This window comes from Pristiophorus japonicus, chromosome 12, assembly GCF_044704955.1.
Source record: "Pristiophorus japonicus isolate sPriJap1 chromosome 12, sPriJap1.hap1, whole genome shotgun sequence".
Lineage (NCBI taxonomy): Eukaryota > Metazoa > Chordata > Chondrichthyes > Pristiophoridae > Pristiophorus > Pristiophorus japonicus.
The window spans coordinates 48785170-48807812 of record NC_091988.1 but is presented as its reverse complement, the minus strand read 5'-3'; the positions used below and the strand labels follow the sequence as shown (position 1 = coordinate 48807812).

Here is a 22643-nt window from a genome sequence, read left to right as displayed (position 1 = left end):
CTGTAGCTTTCTACTTTGTTAAGTCTCTTTAGATAAGAATGATGGCTCCAGCAACCATTTTGTTTTAAAGAAGATTTTCAAGGTCAGTGTTTTCCCAAATCAGATAAAGTTATACTGCTACGGTGCTCCCATTGTGTTGTGCTCTGGAGTGGTACTGTGAGGGTTTGCCACTGTGATATTCCATGGATGGCTTGCACACTGTTTAAACCATGCATTTTCTAGCAGGGTTCTGGGACATTCCTTGCCAGAAAAGTGCAGGGAGCCACAATGTGTCAACTTAAAAATTGGTTCCCAGAACTCAGTTACAACTTCTTAAATATAAACAATTGTGGGTATATATAAGTGTGACCCACATTTAGTATTTCCTTTTGCCCTGCATTTTGGTGAATCCCTGCAGTAAAGTGATTGAGTTTGGCAACTTGTCAGGAGTGGATTAAACTCCAATCCCACTACTCTGTGCCACACGTTGATGTTCCAGGTGTTTTCACTAATTTCCACAAAGGCTCCCCATAGCTGCTGAATGCAGATCAGGGAAAATGCAGGTTAAAATCTCTGTTTGGACTGAGTTAGTTGTGTTCGGAAGGGCCGCATTTGACAAGAGTTCTCCTGCTAGACCCGTGTGACCTTGCGTGCGTTGGGATTGGGCTCATCTGTAATGCATCCACGATTGAATAGCCTCCCAATACTTGTCAATATGACTCACACATGAATAATGGACACTTGGGCAAGGTACAGGAGGCCAACAGGTGCCCATGAATCTGTACTCGAGCAACGATTTGATGCCTTGAAAGGAAGGAAATACATTAAATTGAGATTTAAAAAAAATGTTGAAGTGCTTTGTGCAACTTCACTCCTTTTGGAGTCTGGAAGCAACCGCTAGTGATTTTGTCCTTCAGTGTCCTTCAACACCTGCATTTCCATAGCAACAATGTCCTACATTTAGCTCTTATTGGAGATACTCTTTTTACAGAGAATGAACACTTTATGACACAGAGGTGTTGTATTTTATCAGCTCAGCCGTACCTATATTTCATTGCAGCACTGCTTCTGCAGCTGTCGATCGACTCAATCACTTGGTGATCTCCATCTTTGATGCTCTTGTCCCCAGTAAAACCTCATCCTGGTCATTCAACAACAATAACTTGCATTTATATATCACCTTTAACGTAGTAAAACGTCCCAATGTGCTTCACTGGCCTTATCAAAATGTGACACTGAGCCACATAAGGAGCTATTAGGACAGGTGCTTGGTCAAAGACGTAGGTTTTTAGGAGCATTTTGAAGGGAAAAGGTAGGTACAGAGGCGGAGAGGTTTAGGGAGGGAATTCTAGAGGTTAAGGCATAAATCGTCGAAGGCACACCAGCCAATGGTGGAGTAATAAAAATCGGGGAGCGTAGGAGGCCCGAATTGGATTGGAGGGGTGCTGATATCTTGGAGGGTTGCAAAGCTGAAGGAGGTTGTAGAGATAGGGAGGGGTGAGGCCATGAGGAATTTGAAAACTAGGAAATTAATTTTGAAATCAAGCTGTTGCCGGACAGTGAGCCACAGTAGGTCAGCGAGCACGGGACTTGGTGCGAGTTATGACAGCAGAGTTTTGGATGAGCTCAAATTTGTGGAGAGTGCAAGCTAGGAGGCCAGCTAGGGAAGCATTGGAATAGTTGAGTCCAGAGGTTACAAAAGCATGAAGGTTTCAGCAGCAGATGCACTGAGTTAGGGGCAGAGACAGTGATGTTACAGTGCTGCTCGTAGGCGATCACGGTGATGGAAACGATATTCCCCCTGAATGGTTCCATCTTCGCGCTCTCAAATCTAAGAGGTACAGACTTGAGCATATCTGATGCATCGTGCCATCCATCACCAAATCTGACTGGACCACATCAAGTGCTGCTGGACCTCTCTATCCTTTGCCAAAATCAGCCATATCTCCAGAATGACCTTGGAGAGCAGAGATAATGCCCAGCTTCTTTTTTCTCCTATGATCCATCTCCTTAAACCATTCCCCCCTGCCCCCCTTCACCATCGTGTACCAGGAGCTCATGGACTTCGTTTGTCACCAAAATTGAGACTAGTCGTTCAGCTGCCTTTGCTGCTTCCTTGATCACCAAGCCAAATCTACTCCCAAGCTCCCTCCATCCCATGCCACATCTTTCTTGAGTTTCTCTCCTATGTCCCTTCCTGCCCTCTCTGAGCTCATCTTGTCCATGAAGACTGACTTTCTGTTCCAATGACCCCCATTCACAACTTCCCTTCCTGGTTCCCATGCTAGATGACAGTGTAAAATGCTTCCCTCTCAAGTGCTCCATCCTTTTCAAAACCACCGTCATTATAAACCTCCTTTTTAAAAAAAAAAAATTCACCCTCGCCTTCCTCTATCCTTGCAAACTACCGCTCATCTGCAACCTCCTTTCCTCTCAAGTGCTTGAATATTATGACCCTACGCCCCCAAATCCACACCCTTCACTCCAATCAGGTTTCCACAACGGACACAGCACTGGAACAGCCCTAATCAAAGTTACAAATAACAGTGGTGCATTTCTCCTCCTTGACCTCTTTCTAGCCTTTGACACGATGAACCAGACTTTCCTCCGATGTCCATCTTGGTGGGAGTATCCTTCCCTTATTCAACTCTTACTTAACCAATGAAACTTCTTTCCTCACAGAGTGGTGAGAATGTGGAACACACTACCACATGGAATGGTTAAGGTGATTAACATAAATGCATTTAAGGAGAAACTAGATAAGTACAGGAGGGAGAATAGCATAAAAGGATATGTTGATAGGGTGAGATGAAGTAAGGTTGGAGGAGGCTCGCACGGAGCATAAACACCGGCATAGACCTGTTGAGCCAAATGCCTGTTTGTGTGCTGTAAATTCTATGTAGCCAGACCATCTCCTGCAATGGCTTCTCTTTCTGTCCTTGCATTATTAGATCCCTGGGGGAGTCTTGAGTTATCATTCGCCCTTTCTCTCCCTCGTGTATATGCTGCCCACTTATAACATAACCACAGAAATGGAGTCAGATGCCACATGTATGTGAACGACTCACAGCTGTAACTCTCCACCACCTCTCCCCGGCGATTATCTTAAGTTGTCAACTACTTTGTTGTCCAGTTGGACCCAGGCTATCATTCCAGCCTCATGTCCTCTCCATCGCAAAGACCAACTTCCACTGCTATAATATCACCCTCCTTTGTCCCTGCCTCAGCCCATCTGCTGCTGGTACTCTTCATCCGTGGTACCAAAGACTATTCTGACGCTTTTCTGGGTGATCTCCCATCTTCCACCCTCTGTAAGCTTCAGCTCATTTAAACTCTGCTGTCCTAAACCTCTTCTGCACCAAGTCCCACTCACCCTTCAATCCTGTCCTTGCTAAAATACCCAATTGGCTCTCATATCAACCCCCACTACCTCCAAATTAAAATGTTCATACTTGTTTTGAAAATTTCTTCCCGGCCATGCCCCTCTCTATTTCTCCAGCCCTATCAACCACTCTCTGATCTCCTTTCTCTGATTCTGGCCTCTCATGCATCAACCTTCCCTTAGCCCCACTATTTGCATCCACGCCTTCAGCAAGCTCTAAACTAACTCCATAAACTCCTCCTCCTCTTCATCCCCCTTTTTGACCAAGTATTTGGTCGCCCCTTGTAATAACTGCTTCTTTGGCTTGGTGTTCATTTTTGCACAATTACAGCTGTGTGAAGCACCTTGGAACATTTTTCTACTTTAACGATGCTGTTACCAATGCAAGTTGTTGTTGATTTCTACTGGAAAATGTGCAAGTTGATATTGTCCTCGGATGTGAAGCCCTCCATTGATAGCCTGCGACTCTCACTAATTGCATGAAGAATGGCCACTTGGGTAAAGTACCAGAGATCTGCCAGCACTTTGGAATTTCACTTCAGCAAATGAGTTATGTTTTACAGAATAGGAAAGGAAGGAATACAAATTGGGTGATAATGTACTGTCTTTTGCAATAGGTGTGGATTTTCAGCCATGGTTCCTCATATGATGATTCCTGAAATATTGGAATGGTGCTAAGTGGAAGAGAGGGATTTCTCTAAAGAGAGAGGAAAAATTGTTGCATTAGTTGGTTCATACTGATAATGTACATTTGTTGATAACTGGCTTCGGTGTAGATAACAATCTGCTAAAGTGCATACCATTAGGGAATCTAATACATGAAAAATAAATGATATTTCATGGTTTTTATCTTGATAATTTTCTACTGATAATCTTGCTGCCGATAGCACCTGATGATCGAAAGGAGGTGAACTGCATGCCTCCAGAATCTGACCTTTTTATGATCCCTGAAAGCTGCAATTGGAGGCCATTTGAAATGCAAGCTTTCATCTTTATTGAGATTCCTATGGCGGGCCCTAATGGCACTTTGGAAGCGAAAATAAAGATCACAGCACTTGCAGTTTATGGATTTCCATTTGAGTGTTGTCCCACCTGCCAACATAAAATGGCACCATGTCTGGGCATTTAAAATCAATTTATGTACTGTTCTTGCTGTGCTGAAATGGTTTACTTGTTGCTGCTTTTTCCGCCTTGATTTGCCAACAGTAAAGCAGCAGAGAAAGTGTTTGTGAAAAAATATTGGGACACTTCAAAATTTGCTACTTATGGAGTATTGCTGGCACAACCCCGATTTGTAGACCCATAGTAATTTAAATAACTATATAACAGCCCTCTATGAATTGAAAGCAAGTTGGGCACAGAGTACATAGGTTTGGAAATTGTGGTCGGAGGCTTCCTGTGGATGCCTCCGAACTGAAAAATTTCTATGAACTTACTTGGTGGCACGGGAGGTTCGGAGACTTGCGGTCCTGGGCCTCTACACAAAGACCTGTGCAGAGCTCCACATATCCCAAGGATGTAGGCGTTTCGCACGCATCCCTGGGATCACGTGAGCTGGCCCAACCAATCAAAGTGCGGGTATTCCCATTTATTTCAATGCCATTCGCTGGGCAGAAGTTTGGCAAATTCTCCGCCTGCGGATGCCCGTTACTACTTGACAGATCTCAAGTTCCAGGTTTAGGCGCATGTGTAGGGGCCACGAATTCAGGGCCAACATGTTCTTGGTCTATCTGCAACCTCTTAAATCTTGTAATACATGCAAAAGGTGGCATCTTTCTCTGTGAGATTGGCATGTTGGATTAAATGTTTTTCTAACAGTCTTTGAAGTACTGTACTGTAAAATATAAAGGGGCCGAAATTGCCGTCAGCGGGAAATTGGGGAGGAAAATTTTGAATAATCCGAAAATTTTCCACCCAGCGGGAGTCAGAGGGAAGAGCCAGAAAATTTGGCTCCTTAACTCTTGACACTGCCTCCCAATGATTTGGGGCGCTGTTTGAGGCGGTGTAGGAGCAGGATCAGGTCTGGAGTGGGGCGGTGTCCATCACCACTGCACTGACCATGTCAGCGCGGTGGCAATAACGTCAGCACGATGCGGTTGTGCCACATCGCGCTGACGAATCGCAGCGTCCCTCCCCTTCACTTAAAGGGGAGGGACGCTGTGAGAACTACATCGAGCCCACTGGGTTACCGAGGAGGGTTTTGGTCCGGCCAACGGCCAGGCACCCAAGAGGGGATGCCAGGCTGTCTGTTGGCGGCCTGGCTGAACCAGCGGCCGCCATTGTCGGACCGACTCAGGAGTCAGCCGACAATTGAAACAAAATGGCGGCCGTGGCGATGTGCCCTCCCCTTTTTAAGGGCGGTCATACCACCCAGTCACTGGCAGCTTCCCGGCTCTCGAAGCTGTCAGTGGCATCGACTGGCGGCGTCCGCGCTCCTGCGGGGCAATTTCCTCCGCGGGATGGAAAAGAGGTTGCTGTCGGTTGGTAAGGGGTCGGCACGCGGCTGGCACGCCAGGCGGGACGGAAACACTGGACACGGCGGAAACCCATTCCCGCTGCCCCCAATCCAGGGGCCATTCTGGATGGGTCGGCCCCACCGCTTGCCCCCACGCGGAATGGCTTTACCACCCACTTGCAGTAACGGGCCTTAAAGAAGAGGGCAATTGCACCCCCCAAGCTCTTAAAAATATATCTTCTGTATTCTGATTGTTGCTGTGAAATTATGTCTTAAAATTAAATAACTTCAATTACAATGCATACCCTGACATCTTGTAAAACTCCTTACTGATTCCATGTTTTATGTTTTTGCAGACAACTCTACTGGAAACGTCTATATAATGATGGAAGCCAGGCTGATAGCACTCTATAAATCTGACAGTGAATACAGTGTTCTGGACAGGTTAGTGTATGGTGCCATAGTTTCTGTAATGTATTGAATAGTTAAAACATTTGCCCATTTCCTTCAAACAATAAATTCTGAAATCGACTCTGTGGTTTAATGCTGGATTTTACTGTAAAATAGCAAACTGTAATCGATTGTGAAACAACTATTTACCAATCAATCTCGCATGACAATGCTAATGGAGAAAAACGTTAATGCTTGTCTCCCACTCTCATCTCTTCTGTCTTTGTCTTTCACGCGAAGCAAATTTTATCTTGCCTCTGGCTCTCTTACATTTAAGGAAGAGATAGTTCAGGTACAAACGAGCCGTATTCCATTGAAGCGAATGCACCCTCTGACACAGGAAATAAAAGTTAAAATAAAATAGAAAGAGGAGGCTTCTGACAAATGTCAGGAGGAAGATTCAGTTAATAACCAGGAAAATTATGGAAAGTACAGGAGGGAATTGCAAAAGTTAATAGGGGAGGCAAAGAGAAAAGTTTGGCAGGCAACATTAAATTGAATCATAAAACATTTTATAAACATATAAAGTGTAAACAGTTAGCTAGGGAAAAAGTTGGGCTTATTTAGGACCCAAAGGGAAATCTTCATGTAGAGGCAGAGGACATGGCTAAAGTATTAAATGAGTACTTTGCATCTGTCTTCACAAAGGAAGCGGATGATGTGAAGTAATAGAAACATAAAAACATAGAAAATAGGTGCAGGAGTAGGCCATTCGGCCCTTCGAGCCTGCACCACCATTCAATAAAATCATGGCTGATCATTCATCTCAGTACCCCTTTCCTGCTTTCTCTCCATACCCCTTGATCCCATTAGCCGTTCGGGCCATATCTAACTCCCTCTTGAATAGATCCAACGAACTGGCATCAACAACTCTCTGCGGTAGAGAATTCCACAGGTTAACAACTCTCTGAGTGAAGAAGTTTCTCCTCATCTTGGTCCTAAATGGCTTACCCCTTATCCTTCGACTGTGACCCCTGATTCTGGACTTCCCCAACATCGGGAGCATTCGTCCTGCATCTAATCTGTCCAATCCCGTCAGAATTTTATATGTTTCTATGAGAACACCTCTCATCCTTCTAAACTCCAGTGAATACAGGCCCAGTCAATCCAGTCTCTCCTCATATGTCAGTCCTGCCATCCCGGGAATCAGTCTGGTGACCCTTCGCTGCACTCCCTCAATAGCAAGAACGTCCTTCTTCAGATTAGGAGATCAAAACTGAACACAATACTCCAGATGAGGCCGCACCAAGGCCCTGTACAACTGCAGTAAGACCTCCCTGCTCCTATACTCAAATCCCCTAGCTATGAAGACCAATATGCCATTTGCCTTCTTCACCACCTGCTGTACCTGCATGCCCACTTTCAGTGACTGATGAACCATGACACCCAGGTCTTGTTGCACCTCCCCTTTTCCTAATCTGCCGCCATTCAGATAATATTCTGCCTTCGTGTTTTTGCCCCCAAAGTGGATAACCTCAGATTTATCCACATTATACAGAATCTGCCATGCATTTGCCCACTCACCTAACCTGTCCAAGTTACCCGGCAGCCTCCTAGCATCCTCCTCACAGCTCACACCGCCACCCAGCTTGGTGTCATCTGCAAACTTGGAAATATTACATTCAATTCCTTCATCTAAATCATTGATGTATATTGTAAATAACTGGGGCCCAGCACTGAACCCTGCGGCATCCCACTAGTCACTACCTGCCATTCTGAAAAGGACCCGTTTATCCCGATTCTCTGCTTCCTGTCTGCCAACCAGTTCTCTCTCCACGTCAATACATTACCTCCAATACCATGTGCTTTAATTTTGCACACCAATCTCTTGTGTGGGACCTTATGGGGCACAGCCTCAAAATACGGGGGAGCCAATTTAAAACCGAGTTGAGAAGGAATTTCTTCTCCCAGAGGGTTGTGAATCTGTGGAATTCTCTGCCCAAGGAAGCAGTTGAGGCTAGCTTATTGAATGTATTCAAGTCACAGATAGATTTTTAACCAATAAGAGAATTAAGGGTTATGGGGAGCGGGCGGGTAAGTGGAGCTGAGTCCACGGCCAGATCAGCCATGATCTTATTGAATGGCGGAGCAGGCTCGAGGGGCGAGATGGCCTACTCCTGTTCCTAATTCTTATGTTATGTTCTTATCTTATACCTTGTCAAAAGCCTTTTGAAAGTCGAAATACACCACATCCACTGGTTCTCCTTGTCCACTCTACTAGTTACATCCTCAAAAAATTCCAGAAGGTTTGTCAAGCAGGATTTCCCTTTTATAAATTCATTCTGACTTGGACCGATCCTGTCACTGCTTTCCAAATGCGTTGCTATTTCATCTTTAATAATTGATTCCAACATTTTCCCCACTACTGATGTCAGGCTAATCGGTCTATAATTCCTTGTTTTCTCTCTCCCTTTTTAAAAAAAGTGGTGTTACATTAGCTACCCTCCAGTCCAGTCCAGTCCATAGGAACTGATCCAGAGTCGATAGACTGTTGGAAAATGATCACCAATGCATCCACTATTTCTGGGCCACTTCCTTAAGTACTCTAGGATGCAGACAATCAGGCCCTGGGGATTTATCGGCCTTCAATCCTATCAATTTCTCTAACACAATTTCCTGACTAATAAGGATTTCCTACAGTTTCTTCTTACACCCTCGGTCCCCTAGTATTTCCGGAAGGTTTTTTGTGTCTTCCTTCGTGAAGACAGAACCAAAGTATTTGTTCAATTGGTCTGCCATTTCTTTGTTCCCCATCATAAATTCACCTGATTCTGACTACAAGGGACCAACGTTGGTCTTCACTAATCTTTTTCTCTTCACATATCTATAGAAACTTTTGCAGTCAGTTTTTATGCTCCCAGCAGGCTTCCTCTCATACTCTATTTTTCCCCTCCTAATTAAACCCTTTGTCGTCCTCCTGCTGAATTCTAAATTTCTCCCAGTCCTCAGGTTTGCTGCTTTTTCTGGCCAATTTATATGCCTCTTCCTTGGATTTAACACTATCCTTAATTTCCCTTGTTAGCCACGATTGAGCCACCTTCCCTGTTTTATTTTTACTCCAGACAGGGATGTACAATTATTGAATGTTCATCCATGTGATCTTTAAATGTTTGCCATTGCCTATCCACCATCAACCCTTTAAGTATCATTTGCCAGTCTATTCTAGCCAATTCACGTCTCATACCATCGAAGCTACCTTTCCTTAAGTTCAGGATCCTAGTCTCTGAATTAACTATGTCACTCTCCATCCTGGTAAAGAATTTACCATATTATGGTCACTTTTCCTCAAGGGGCCTCACACAACGAGATTGCTAATTAGTCCTTTCTCATTACACATCACCTCTACTTGGTTCCTCGACATATTGGTCTAGAAAACCATCCCTAATACACTCCAGGAAATCCTCCTCCACCTTATTGCTACCAGTTTGATTAGCCCAATCGATATGTAGATTAAAGTCGCCCATGATAACTGCTGTACCTTTATTGCTCGCATCCCTAATTTCTTGTTTGATGCTGTCCCCAACCTCACTACTACTGTTTGGTGGTCTGTACACAACTCCCACTCGGGCTTTCTGCCCTTTGGTATTCCGCAGCTCTGCCCATACAGATTCCACATCATCCAAGCTAATGTCCTTCCTTACTATTGTGTTAATGTCCTCGTTAACCAGCAACGCTACCCCACCTCCTTTTCCTTTCTGTCTATCCTTCCTGAATGTTGAATACCCCTGGATGTTGAGTTCCCAGCCTTGGTCACCCTGGAGCCATGTCTCCGTAATCCCAATTATATCATATTCATTAATAGCTGCCTGCGCAGTTAATTCGTCAACCTTATTACGAATACTCCTTGCATTGAGGCACAGAGCCTTCAGGCTTGTCTTTTTAACACACTTTGCCCCTTTAGAATTTTGCCGTTATGTGGCCCTTTTTGATTTTTGCCTTGGGTTTCTCTGCCCTCCACTTTTACTTTTCTTCTTTCTACCTTTTGCTTCTGCCCCCATTCTACTTCCCTCTGTCTCCCTGCATAGGTTCCCATCCCCCTGCCATATTAGTTTAACCCCTCCTCAACAGCACTAGAAAACATAGAGAAGACATACTAAAAATATGAGTTTTACTGAAAATTGGTAAGCCACCTGGTCCAGATGGAATGTATCCTAGGTCGCATAAAGAAGCAAAGGTAGAAATAGCAGAGGCATTGGTCACAATCTTTCAATCCTCATTAGATACAGGAGTGGTACTGGAGGATTGCTAATGTTATATCACTATTCAAGAAAGGGAAGAGGAATAAACCATGAAATTGCAGACCAGTCAGCCAAACATTGATGGTGGGGAAGTTATTAGAAACCATTATCTGGGACAAAATAAACTTTCATTTGGTAAGGTATGGGTTAATCAAGGAGTGCCAACATGGGTTTGCTAAAGGCAAATCCTGGCTGACTAACTTGATTGTCACCTCATCAAATAATTCAAAGAAGATTGATCAAGGCAGTGCAGTAGATGTTGTATATCTGGACTTTCGGAAGGCATTCGACAAAGAACCGCACAGGAGGCTTGTTAAGAAGATGGAAGCCTGGGAAAGTGGCAGAATGAATATGACATAGGCTCAGTAATAGGAAACAAAGGATGGTGGTAGATGGATGTATTTCTTACTGGGAGGTGATTTGCAGTGTTCCCCAAGGGTCAGTTTTGGGTCCAATACTATTTTCAAGTCTTATAAACAACTTAGACTTGGGTGTAGGGAGCAGAATTATAAAATTTACAGATGATGTGAGACTTGGGAAAGTGGTAGATTGTGATGAGGATGGTTCTAGACCAGGATGACAGAGACAAATGGAGTTCAACATGGAGAAGGCTGAAGTAATGCACTTTGGGAGGACTAATATGGAAAGACAGTATACAAAAGGAACAATTTGAAAAGTGTAGATGAGCAGAGAAATCTTGGTGTACATGTCCACAAATTCTTAAAAGTATCAGGGCAAGTTGATAAGATGGATAAAAAAGCATATGGGTTACTTGAGTTTATAAATGGAGGAATAGAATATAAAAACAAAGAGATCATGGCAGAACTTTGTACATCACTGGTTCGGCGTCAGCTGGAGTATTATGGACAATTCTGGGCACCACACTCCAGGAGAGATGTAGGGATAATGAGCAGGTACTCTGATTGGCAGAATGTGACGAGTGGTATGTTGGGTCCTCAAATATTCACTGTATTTATTAATGTCTTAGATGATGAGATAGAGAGCGACATAGCAAATTTAGCTGTTGACATAAAGATAAGCAGTATTGTAAGCAGCATGAATGGAAGCAGAATAAGAGATATTAATAGATTAATTGAAGGGGCAAAACTGGTAAATGGATTTCAATGTAAGGAAGTGTGAGTTCATCCACTTGTGACCTAAAAAGGATACATCAATGCACTTTCTAAATAGTGAAAAGCTAGAAACAGTGGAGGTTCAAAGAGACTTTGGGATCCATGTACATTAATCATTAAAATGCCATGAACAGGTACAGAAAATAATAATAAAGACTCATGTAATGCTGAGATTTATATAGAGGACTAGAATACAAGAGGTTGGGAGCGGGGTGGGGGGCCGGGGGGGGGGGGGGTGCGGTGGTGGAGATTGCCCTCCGCCCCGTTTCGGGTGGATAATTCTAATTATTTGGATTATTACCACCCGGCGGGAAGTGGAGAGGGAAAAGCCGAGAAATTGGGCTCTTTAAATCAAAAAGTACCTCCCTACACTTTCGGGCGCTGTTGGAGACGGTAATGGGGCTGTGTTCATCGGCGCTGTGCTGCCAACGACGCCGACGTGCCGCCATACCGTTGACGCGTTGCAACATCCCTTCCCTTCACTTAAAGGGGAGGAATGCTGCAAGGCCGAGTGAGGCGCCCACTGGGCCACTAGGGAGGGCTTTGGCCGAGCCAGTGTCCCGACACCCAAGAGTGGGTGCCGGGCTGCCTGTTGGCAACCCGGCCAAACCAGCGGCCGCCATTGTCGGGCTGACTCGGGAGTCGACCAACAATTAGAACAAAATGGCGGCCACGGGCGGTTGCAGCACCCAGCCACCGGCAGCTTCACGCCCAGCGAATAGAGACTCCCACAGGGCAATTCGCCCCTCCACCCCCCTTTGCGAGGCGCAAAAGTGGTCGGGCGCCAGGCGGGGCGGGAAAGACCGGGCACGGCCCCCCCGCTTAAAAAATGGCGGCAATTTCGGCCCAAGCAGTTATGCTGCAGCTATACAAAGCCCTGGTTAGACCACACCTGGAGTACGGTGAGCAGTTCCTGGCACCACACCTTAGGAAGGATATATTGGCCTTGGAGGGAGTGCTGCGCAGATTTATCAGAATGATACCTAGGCTTCAAAAGTTAAATTACGAGGAGCAATTACACAAACTAGGATTGTATTCCCTGGAGCTGAAGGGGTGATTTGATTGAAGCTTTCCAGATATTGAACTGATAGGGTAGATAGCAAGAAACTATTTCTGCTGGTTGGGGATTCTAGGACTAGGGGACATAGCCTAAAAATTAGAGCCAGATCTTTCAGGAGTGAAATTGGGAAACACTTCTACAAGCAAAGGATGGTACAAGTTTGGAACTCTCTTCCGCAAATGGCAGTTGATGCTAGGTCAATTGTTAATTTTAAATTGGGAATTGATAGCTTTTTGTTAAGAATAGGTATGAAGGGATATGAGACAAAGGCAGGTTAATAGAGGTAGGTTACAGATCAGCCATGATCTCATTGAATAGCGAAACAGGCTCGAGAGGCCAAGTGCTCTACTCGTGTTCCTATGTAAACACTTTCGAAAGGGTACAGAGGAGGTTTACCAGGATGTTACCAGGATTGAGGGATTTCAGTTATGAAGAGAGATCGGAAAAATTAGGACAGTTCTCCTTGAAACAGAGGTTAAGAAGTGACCAAATAGATCTAAAAGATGAAGAGAGGTAGATAGAGAAAAACTACTACCTCTGGCAAGTGTGCCAAAAGCCAGAGGTTATAGATTTAAAATTATTAACAAAAGATCTAGAGGGGAGAAATTTTTTCACTCCAAAGAGTTGTCGGGATCTGGAATGGTGGTGGAGCTAATTCCACAAATAAGTTTAAACGGGAGTTGGACACGTACTTGAGGATGAGGAACTTAGAGTTACAGACAGAAAATGGGGAATGGGACTAAGAACAACTTCTCTTTCAAAGAGCCAACACAGGCACAATGGGCCGAATAGCCTCCTGTGCTGTAAGTTTCTATGATTCTGTGATTTTCTTCTGCCTTTCTCTTTGTGTATCATACTATCTCATTCTCTTGCACTTCCTTCCCTACATGCTTGATCGCTTTCCGACATGCTCACTCGTTCTTGGCACACTTGTGCGTGTTTCCTCTCTTTCTTTGCTTCTCTTTGTCTTATACATCTCTCTGTTTCCCCGTGCACACTTTTTTCTGTCAACATTCTTCTCATTTTAAACTCACATTTTCTTTATCTTACGTGCGCTCCTGCTCTTGTACTCGTCTCTTTCTCGGACTCACACTACATTAGAGGTAGACGCGAAGCTCCAGGCCACTGAGATGTGGATAAATTATTTAACTTCTCCCTGAGTAAAAATTCCTGGCTACTCTCATGGATATCAGTATGATACTGGAATTTATTTCTGAAGTGTGCAACCATCACAGAAACCCTTACAAATTATGGATCTGGAGATTTCTCCGAATGCTACCACCATAATTCTCTCCAGGCTATCCATGGGACAAATATGATCCAGAATTGGGTGAGTTTATGGTGTGTTGGAGTAGATTTTCCTCTAAGAAAAATAATACTTTGCCTCCAGAAGGTTAATGAGCGAAATATATATTGCTTTTTAAAAACTCTCTCTCTCTAGCTCCTTGTCAAATGAGTCAGATCACTACCTACATGTTTCATGACTTCTTCTCCGCATCTTTCTCAAAACCTTTCATCCCTCTGTCTGGTTGACATATAAGCTATTTTTCCCCCATTTCCATGCATTAGTAAGCAGTGTATTGTGTTATATTTCATGTAGGAGGGAGTGAAGTTCAGCATCCCTTCTCAACCAATACAAATGATGTTGGGTCTGGAATGATGTATTATATGCAGCACTCATAAGAGAGTTCCAATCCAGTGCATGTTTTTGTTCTCTTTGCAGCCTGCCTCAAGAGTGCCATTTAGATTTAAATCCTCTATCTGACATTGTGTTTTTTAAAACAACATAATGTTTTTGGGTGTTTTTTTTTAAACCTAAAACTCTTGTATCACTTAATGTGAAGGGTTGGTACTGCATACATAATATATTGAAAGATATAATTTTCATAATTTATTCATGTATGTGAATGGGGACTAATTCCTACTCATCACTCAGTCATCAACAGTGTCTCTCTTTAAAAATAATACCTTGAAATGGTTTGGTGCCGTGATGATCTAAACTTCTGTCACTGTGACTTGAGACACTGTAAATATATTTCGTAATTAATTCTTTGGAAAGGAATCAAAATGGGTCTGTCTATTACTGGCTATAAGTGGCAAGGCACATGTTGCAAAAATAAAATGAATTTACATTTTTCTTCACACTCATATTGCTTAAAAAAGTAGGGACTAAACATTTCCATTAAAACACAATGGATTTTGAGAGTGGTGATCAAAATGTGCTAAATGTTTCATTGACACACTAAACATCCATAGTTTCCAAACACGTCATCATCCATCACAGTCAGTATTGAATTATTTTGTTTAATCGATGGTCATTTCATTTTTGAACCAGTTTCTAGATCAGACATTGGGCTGCCGTTGCACTTCCACTTGTGCAAATGCGTGAAAATTATTTAAGTGCACATTGAAGTGAAAGCGGCAGTAAACTTGGGAGTCAGGAGGTTGTCTGACTTCAAAGTACACTGAAGCCAAATGTGTGAGACTGTCTCCAATATGTAGTCTTGCATTGATTGTGCTTGAGTGCAGTTATAACTTCAGCCTGACACAAAGCTATATTTTAAAATGGTCCATGAAATTATTTAATGTTGAGAACAAGTAGATGCTTCCACCCATTTTCTTATAATATTACAAATTAGCCATCCAGAAGTGTCCAACTTGATGTAGCTGAGACCTGCAGCGGGTTATAGCTGCCAGTATGTAACTTGGGTTTGCTGGCTGCACATTGCATTATACTAGTATGAGGCTATTTTCTGTTCTTCAATGCTAACATTAACCCATTATCATTGTTAAATTCACTGTTAGTTTAACATGATGTTGCCTGATATACTGCTTCCGGGACTCGTGTCCGGGACTCGTGGTAAAGTTCAAATCAAGATCTTTGTTATAGGTGTGTCGGGAAATCGTTTCCCAAGGATTACTGACCTGTGGCTCACAAGCAGGGTACTAGAAATTTGTTGAAATTTGAATCAAAATTGTTAAAGATTTTGTCCCAAAGTTGTGGAAAACCCTGTGTTGCTTTAATTATGATAGATCATTCTATCGGACATCTGGGAAGTTTACTTGAGATCACAAGAGAAATATAGAAGCAATTCCACCCATCTTAGTTCATCCATCCAATACTCCCGTGTCATATCTTTTACTTCCACTATTCTACCCATAAATCTATTCTATGTGTTGATCACCCTTTGTGTGAAAAATACCTTCCTGGCATCAGTTCCTAAATGTACATTTTACTGGTATGGATCGTGTCCCCTTGTAATTTACTTTGGAGAAAAATTCCAATTGCCTTTTCCATACCAATTATAGAACTATAGTATCATTCAGTCTGCAAGATGCAATGGTCCACCTTTCTATCCACCTCACTTAGACCTCTGACGTTAACGATCAGCCTGATGGATCTTTGCTCTGATGTTTCATTTGTGTCTTGGTGAGCAGAACTGGGCACAGTTCTTAAGATGTAATCTGGCCAGTCATTTTGTAGTCTCTGACTTCTGCTTAACGGTTTGCTTATGTAGATCAGCATTCTGTCTGCTCTAAAGTGGTTGGACACGGTGAGCATTTGAGTTTGCTCAGATGCCTGGATCTCGTTCAGTTTCTACATTAGTTATTTTGCCACCATTCATGTAGTATGTAAGTTGCTCCTTTTTTCTTCCAATCTACAGTACTTCATACTTCTCCAGAATAAATGTTTTCGACTGTTGTTCAGTTCCACTTTTATATTTTGTTCAACTCATTTTGTAGTTCCTGAGCTGCTTCACAGTCACTCTCTTGAATTCTGGTTTGGCGTTGACTATATCACATGCTGCCTGGCTGCAGGGGATCTCTTGATCCAGCCCCACTCAGATTGGCGCTTCTTGCTCATCTTGCTTTCTTTATGATTCCGCTTCCCAAGCTCCAGTACTCTAAGTGTGGTCCTGTCTATTGTGGACTTGTAAATGAGGTCTTCCAATTTCCTCTGTCCAGCTCCTTGTCTTCTGTCACTGATTCTGTTTGTGGGCATAGGTGACACAGGGCAAAGCAGTTAGCATGAGATGCTGAACTAATGAGAAGGAATGAAGACTCCAGGAGAGCGAGACCAGGCCAGGGACAAGCGAGTACCTTTGCTGGAGTGAGCTATAATATGATTTTACCAGTGTCACAGAATGTAGTAGACCAGGAGATATCTGGTAGGTTAGGATCAGAGAGGCTGCAAACTGGATTGAAGATGGGAGAAGTGGGGCAGTACATAATTTGTAAATCCTGTTTTTTTTTACTCTGGCCTGCCTTTCTGCTTCAAGTGTCTATTCTCAACAATTTAAACTTAAATATAGGTAATAAAGGTGTGAGGTATAAAAGGAAATAAGCCTAGTTTTACTAACATTTACCATTCATAAGGCAATTACGAAATATATTTTGTCTTTAACTCTTTTTAAGTTTTTTAGCAACAAGGCTTTAAACATTTATATAGTGCCTTTCATGACCACCAGACATCTCAAAGCACTTTTCAGCCAATGAAGTACTTTTGGAGTGTAGTCACCATTGTAATGTGGGAAAACACGGCAGTCAATTTACGCACAGCAAGCTCCAACAAACAGAAATGTGGTAACGACCAGATAATCTGTTTTTGTTATGTTGATTGAAGGACACCTAACTCCCCTGCTCCTCATTACGTCCACCTGAGAGAGCAGACAGGGCCTCGATTTAATGTCCCATTCGAAAGACGGCAGGGCCAAAATTCAGGGTCTGGATAAGGCCCGTTACTGCCGTTTTGCAGCGGAATCCAATGGCCGCCGATTTCTGGTCGAACGGCTGCTGCAAGCTAAATTAAGCAGGGTTTTTTTTCCTTGCGGTTCCCCCTCATCACCGCTGAGCGACCGTAAGTGCATCATCAATGCGCGCATCGTCTGGACCCCTACCTCCATCCATATTCAGCCTGAAAAATCCAATCCCCACCGAGCGATGCCCCCGATAGCTTTCTCTGTCAGTGCACCTTCTATACTGACTGCAAGCCCTGGCTGCGTGGCGGCCATTAAGGGCAAGGGCACACTGCCGCGGCCGGCATTTTTTTTTGCTGGATGACTTCCATGTCAACCGGACTATTGTGCCCCCGGGTTTGGCCGGGCCGCCAACAGTCAGCCTGGCACTCCATCTTGGGTGCCAAGCCGCTGGCCCAGCCAAAACCCTTCCTGGTGGCCCAGTGGCAGATCCTAACTATTCACTGATTATCTCCCCTTTAAAGCAGGGGAGATACGTGGTGACGCAGACGTGCAATGAGGTCTCCACCGCTGAGTAACAGCAGCGGAGAATCCGTCCCGCTCCCACTTCCGCCCCTCACCAGCACATACTGCTGCACTTTCTCCCCTATTGGAAATAGTGGATGCATTGACAGTCATTTTCCAACATTCCATTGACTCTGGATCAGTTCCTATCGAGTGGAGGGTAGCAAATGTAACCCCACTTTTTAAAAAAGGAGGGAGAGAGAAAACAGCGAATTATAGACCGGTCAGCCTGACCTCAGTAGTGGGTAAAATGATGGAATCAATTATTAAGGATGTCATAGCAGCGCATTTGGAAAATGGTGACATGATAGGTCCAAGTCAGCATGGATTTGTGAAAGGGAAATCATGCTTGACAAATCTTCTGGAATTTTTTGAGGATGTTTCCAGTAAAGTGGACAAAGGAGAACCAGTTGATGTGGTATATTTGGACTTTCAGAAGGCTTTCGACAAGGTCCCACACAAGAGATTAATGTGCAAAGTTAAAGCACATGGGATTGGGGGTAGTGTGCTGACGTGGATTGAGAACTGGTTGTCAGACAGGAAGCAAAGAGTAGGAGTAAATGGGTACTTTTCAGAATGGCAGGCAGTGACTAGTGGGGTACCGCAAGGTTCTGTGCTGGGGCCCCAGCTGTTTACATTGTACATTAATGATTTAGACGAGGGGATTAAATGTAGTATCTCCAAATTTGCGGATGACACTAAGTTGGGTGGCAGTGTGAGCTGTGAGGAGGATGCTATGAGGCTGCAGAGTGAGTTGGATAGGTTAGGTGAGTGGGCAAATGCATGGCAGATGAAGTATAATGTGGATAAATATGAGGTTATCCACTTTGGTGGTAAAAACAGAGAGACAGACTATTATCTGAATGGTGACAGATTAGGAAGGGGGAAGGTGCAATGAGACCTGGGTGTCATGGTACATCAGTCATTGAAGGTTGGCATGCAGGTACAGGAGGCGGTTAAGAAAGCAAATGGCATGTTGGCCTTCATAGCGAGGGGATTTGAGTACAGGGGCAGGGAGGTGTTGCTACAGTTGTACAGGGCCTTGGTGAGGCCACACCTGGAGTATTGTGTACAGTTTTGGTCTCCTAACTTGAGGAAGGACATTCTTGCTATTGAGGGAGTGCAGCGAAGATTCACCAGACTGATTCCCGGGATGGTGGGACTGACCTATCAAGAAAGACTGGATCAACTGGGCTTGTATTCACTGGAGTTCAGAAGAGTGAGAGGGGACCTCATAAAAACGTTTAAAATTCTGACGGGTTTGGACAGGTTGGATGCAGGAAGAATGTTCCCACTGTTGGGGAAGTCCAGAACCAGGGGTCACAGTCTAAGGATAAGGGGTAAGCCATTTAGGACCGAGATGAGGAGAAACTTCTTCACCCAGAGAGTGATGAACCTGTGGAATTCTCTACCACAGAAAGTAGTTGAGGCCAATTCACGAAATATATTCAAAAGGGAGTTAGATGAAGTCTTACTACTCGGGGGATCAAGGGGTATGGCGAGAAAACAGGAAGGGGGTACTAAAGTTTCATGTTCAGCCATGAACTCATTGAATGGCTGTGCAGGCTAGAAGGGCTGAATGGCCTGCTCCTGCACCTATTTTCTATGTTTCTATGTTTCTATTATGACCGGCTTCCAGTCTGCTCTAAAAAAGACGGCAAATAGATGAAAATCGATAGAGAGCCCACCTCATCGGACCTGGTGGTAGAAACTTTTTAAAAAAATAGAATGTGCGCCAGGTTTCTGGCGGGCATGAATTTCGGCCCCAGCACCTCCACTCCCTCAGCACTGGACTGGAGTGTCAGCCTAGATTTATGTGCTCAAGTCCCTGAACTTTGAAGAAGTTAACATTGTACGGCTCTGCTTGTTCTGGGCTAGTTTGTAATTGATATACAGGTATTTGAAACACACGTATCATTTTCACTGAAAGTTTTCCCTTTTGGCAGTAAAAATGGTTATGGCTAGAAACACTTTATAAACAGCAAATTACTTTGAAGTGCAGTGATTACTATGTAGACAGCTGTTTTGTGAATAAGTAAGCTCCTACAGACAGCAATGATCTACTTTCCCCTCATTGTGTTGTTGCTAGAGGGAGTAATGATGGTAAGATCACCAAGAGAACTCCCTGCTCTTCTTCAAATAGTTCAATAGGATCTTTGACATCTAGGCTGACACTCCAGTCCAGTGCTGAGGGAGTGGAGGTGCTGGGGCCGAAATTCATGCCCGCCAGAAATCTGGCGCACATTCTGTTTTTTAAAAAGTTTTTACCATCGGGTCCGCTGAGGCGGGCTCTCACTCGATTTTCATCTGTTTGCCGTCTTTTTCAGAGCGGACTGGAAGTCGATCATAATGGGGGAGAAAGTGGGGGAGAAACATAGTTAAATGCAATATTTCAGTTGATAGTGAATTAACTGAAACAAAATGTAATATTGCAGGTTTTGTCCTTCGGATTAGGTTGAACCCAAGCCCAGTCTGCCTGGTATGGTGAGTCAGATAGATGTCAAAGATCCTATTGCATTATTTGAAGAAGAGCAGGGAGTTCTCTTGGTGATCTTACCATCATTACTCCCTCAATCAACACCACTATGAGGGGAAAGTAGATCATCTCATTGCTTTCTGTAGGAGCTTACTTATTCACAAAACAGCTGTCTACATAGTAATCACTGCACTTCAAAGTAATTTGCTGTTTATAAAGTGCTAGTTGAGATGTTTAGTAGAGACATAATTAGTTCTAAAAATGCAACTGTTTCTAACATCCGTATTTTTATTCTGAGAAGTGTTAATGACTTTGCATAGCCAAATCCTCTGTGTTCTATATAATATATAAATATATTGGGGCTAAAATTCCGGCCTCGCCGGGTCCGTACAGAATACGTACCAATCAGGTACGGTATTCTCATCAATAGCAATGAGAACTCCGTATCTCCGAGTTCTTATTGCTATCAATGAAAAGAAAGCAAACAGACTAAATACAACATTAAAAAAAAAACACACCTCACATAATTAATTAAAATTAATTGAAATTAATGTTCATTAAATGTTTTAAAGAAAACATTTTTTTTTGGATATGCGGCGAAAAACAGCTTTTCCGATCTGTCAAGTTTTGGCTTGACTGATCCTCCGCAGCCCTGGGAGAAAGACATTTGTGCGGGCGAGATTGGACTATTTGCCCAACTTGTGCCCAGCGAATGTCCTTAAAACTCTTGTGCCTGGTAAAAGCAGGTGCATAGCCTACTTTTACCAGTGTAAGAGTTTTAAAACATATAAAAATAAAATTTAAACACTCAATTTTACGTTAAAAACCCTGTCCACTGAGGCAAGTTTATTTTAAACCCTATTAAAACACTCAAAACAAAATCAAAAAAATATTTTTTCTCTTAAACTTTAATTTCAATTAATTTTAATTATGTGAGGTGTTTTTAAAGTTTTTTATGTTGTATTTAGTGTGGGTTTTTTTTTCTCTCTGATAGCAATCAGAACTCAGATACAGAGTTCTCATTGCTAATAATGAGAATACTGTACCTGATTGGTTGTCCAGTCACACGTGACTCCACCTTCTGCATCCGAACCTGGAGGATGGGGGCGTGCTCTGAAGCGCAGGAAGAGAAGGCCTCGCACAGGAATTGCATGCGCCTCCGGGACCACCAAGTGCCATCGGGTTGGAGTCGTTCGTCCAAAGGAAGCCTCTGACCCGAATTTCAGGCCCATTGTGTTTTCTTAGCTTTGTTTTTGTATTTTGTTTTTGTCGTTAAGGTGTATGTGCTGATAGGAATGAATGGACAGTTGGTTCTTGCTTTCATGATCCAGCTAGAAGTGAAAATTGTGATTTATTTTGTTGGCTGGTCTGGAAGGTTACTATTACATTCACACTGAGAACATTCTCTGCCATCAGTTAAATTAAGTCGAATTAATAGTGTTTTTTTTTCTTTTCCAAAATGAAGATTCAAGGGTATTGCTCTCAAAGGCAAGAAGTACAGACCATTGTTTGATTATTTCTTAAAGGTAAGATAGATAGTACTTCCAACTGCAATTGTTATCCCTGCTGATTATTGAAGTGCGGTGCACACAGAACATTGCACCATCTAATTACTCAGATTATAGATTGCAAACTCAGCATTAGTAATGGTATCTTTGCAAAAGAAAAATGCCACTCTTGCCCTACTGTGACTTACAGCCAAATGTACTAATTAATATGTGGAGAATTACAGTGCAATAACATAAGCTGCAAGAGTGAATGTTGGGTTATAGATATTAATCATAAGAATTCTGAGAGATGTCGCTGATTTCCTTTTTGGATGAGAGGAGGCAATGCTAAATCGTTTAATTAATAAAGAATTTTGGAACCATTCTCTCAGCAGTTGACAAAGATGTAAAACTGCCGCTTACAAATTGGAATGGAACCGCAGACCTTTGTGGTGTCACTCTGTTTATATATAGGACGCGACTGCTGCCAATGAACTGGAAGCAGTTGTGCATGCGCAGTTCCAGTGTTTTTTTTTGTTTGTTTGTTGTTGCCAGACTTCCCAAAATGAGGAATAAAGAAGCAGATTTAGAGAATTCTGTTAATTTTAAATAAAATTCGAAATGAGAGTTTATTTCTTAAAGTTTTTGTTTCTCCTTTGAGACAGCAGTTCTTAAACTGGAAAAATTACCAGTAATATTAACCAAACCTAGTAACATTAATG

At 43.2% G+C, this 22643-nt stretch overlaps 1 protein-coding gene across 2 annotated transcripts in view; it reads left to right on the top strand.

The window, feature by feature from the left end:
* The window catches only part of iars1 (isoleucyl-tRNA synthetase 1), a 295901-nt gene that overhangs the window by 42647 nt on the left and 230611 nt on the right, over nucleotides 1-22643 (top strand). For both annotated transcript variants that reach the window (XM_070895389.1, XM_070895388.1), the window contains exons 8-9: nucleotides 6173-6260; nucleotides 21900-21960. In XM_070895389.1, coding sequence (XP_070751490.1) covers nucleotides 6173-6260; nucleotides 21900-21960 — 149 coding nt within the window. The remainder of the gene's footprint in view (nucleotides 1-6172; nucleotides 6261-21899; nucleotides 21961-22643) is intronic.